At 41.3% G+C, this 1,115-nt stretch overlaps 1 protein-coding gene across 1 annotated transcript; it reads left to right on the forward strand.

The window, feature by feature from the left end:
* The first annotated feature begins 508 nt into the window (after positions 1-508).
* LOC119557075 (proline-rich proteoglycan 2) lies at positions 509-862 on the forward strand. Its single transcript, XM_037869628.1, has one exon. The coding sequence runs from the start codon at positions 541-543 to the stop codon at positions 817-819; it is 279 nt and encodes a 92-aa protein (XP_037725556.1). The 5' UTR covers positions 509-540; the 3' UTR covers positions 820-862.
* Positions 863-1,115: the final 253 nt, after the last annotated feature.

The raw sequence follows: 1,115 nt of genomic DNA on the forward strand, positions 1-1,115 counted from the left end.
TCTTGTATCATTCAAACGGAATTTAAGTGGCCTTTCCATTGATACCAAAATTTACATGAAGTAAGTTTATAATATGAGTATATTTAACTTTTGTTTTGTGTAAATACTTTTGACCACCCCTGTAAGTCTTAAACTAATCTTGGCGGAAACGGAAAGTGGAATTAAAGTCCTTAGGCCTGGCACAATTAATTTTATTTAATCTTACACAACGAAAGCTTAAAAACTACTTAACATCTTAGGATTTCGTTTATAATGCTCTTTAATAAAAATTGTATTTCTGGCTTTTCACTTATTTTCTGTAAATATTATTAAAAATTCTATTATATCTATATACGCTATTAACGGCTTACACAACTCCAGTTGGGGCTGTAACTGCATCACTATTTGCACCAAAGTTTTTGTTTGTCCATCGAAAACACGGGACTGCAATAACACCTGTAATCGATCCTATTCCATTAAAATTCATTAAGTATATATAGGGCTTATGAGAGGTTAGTTAAGTCAGTTGAATTAGTTCGGCCAATCATCAACAAAATAAAAATGCGCATCTTCTTCCTCGTTACACTGCTCGCCATGGTGGCGCTGGCTGCTGTCCAAGGACGTCGTCCTCCGGGACCTCCGCAAGGAGGTCAGGGCCCTCCTCAGGGATCGGGAGGTCAAGGACCACCGCAGGGACCTCCCCAGGGACCTCCACATGGACCTCCCCAGGGACCTCCCCAAGGACCACCCCAGGGACCTCCTCAGGGCGGCAACTCATCCTCCTCCCAGGAGTCATCCCAGGAAAGCTCCAGCGAGTCCTCTAGCGAGTCGTCTGCCTAAGAAGCTCACAGCTCCTTAAAATAAAAACTTAAAACTCTTTTAATAAAGAAATATATTCTGTTTATTTCAAAACAAAGCCGTGTACCGATTCCATAAGCCAGAGAAATTTCCATTTTCAGATCGGAGAAATGGTAACTTCTGGCAGTGAATTGGAAACGGGGATGGGTATGGAGGCGTATATCAAATCGGCTGCCTAAATAAGAAATCATTTTATTTGAAAAGTTTATTTTTGGCAAATCCCTTACAATTGCCGCCTCCACCTTTCGCTGATAGAAGGCTGCGACGTCTGTGTTGGC

Source organism: Drosophila subpulchrella, chromosome X (genome assembly GCF_014743375.2).
Source record: "Drosophila subpulchrella strain 33 F10 #4 breed RU33 chromosome X, RU_Dsub_v1.1 Primary Assembly, whole genome shotgun sequence".
In the NCBI taxonomy this organism is placed as follows: domain Eukaryota; kingdom Metazoa; phylum Arthropoda; class Insecta; order Diptera; family Drosophilidae; genus Drosophila; species Drosophila subpulchrella.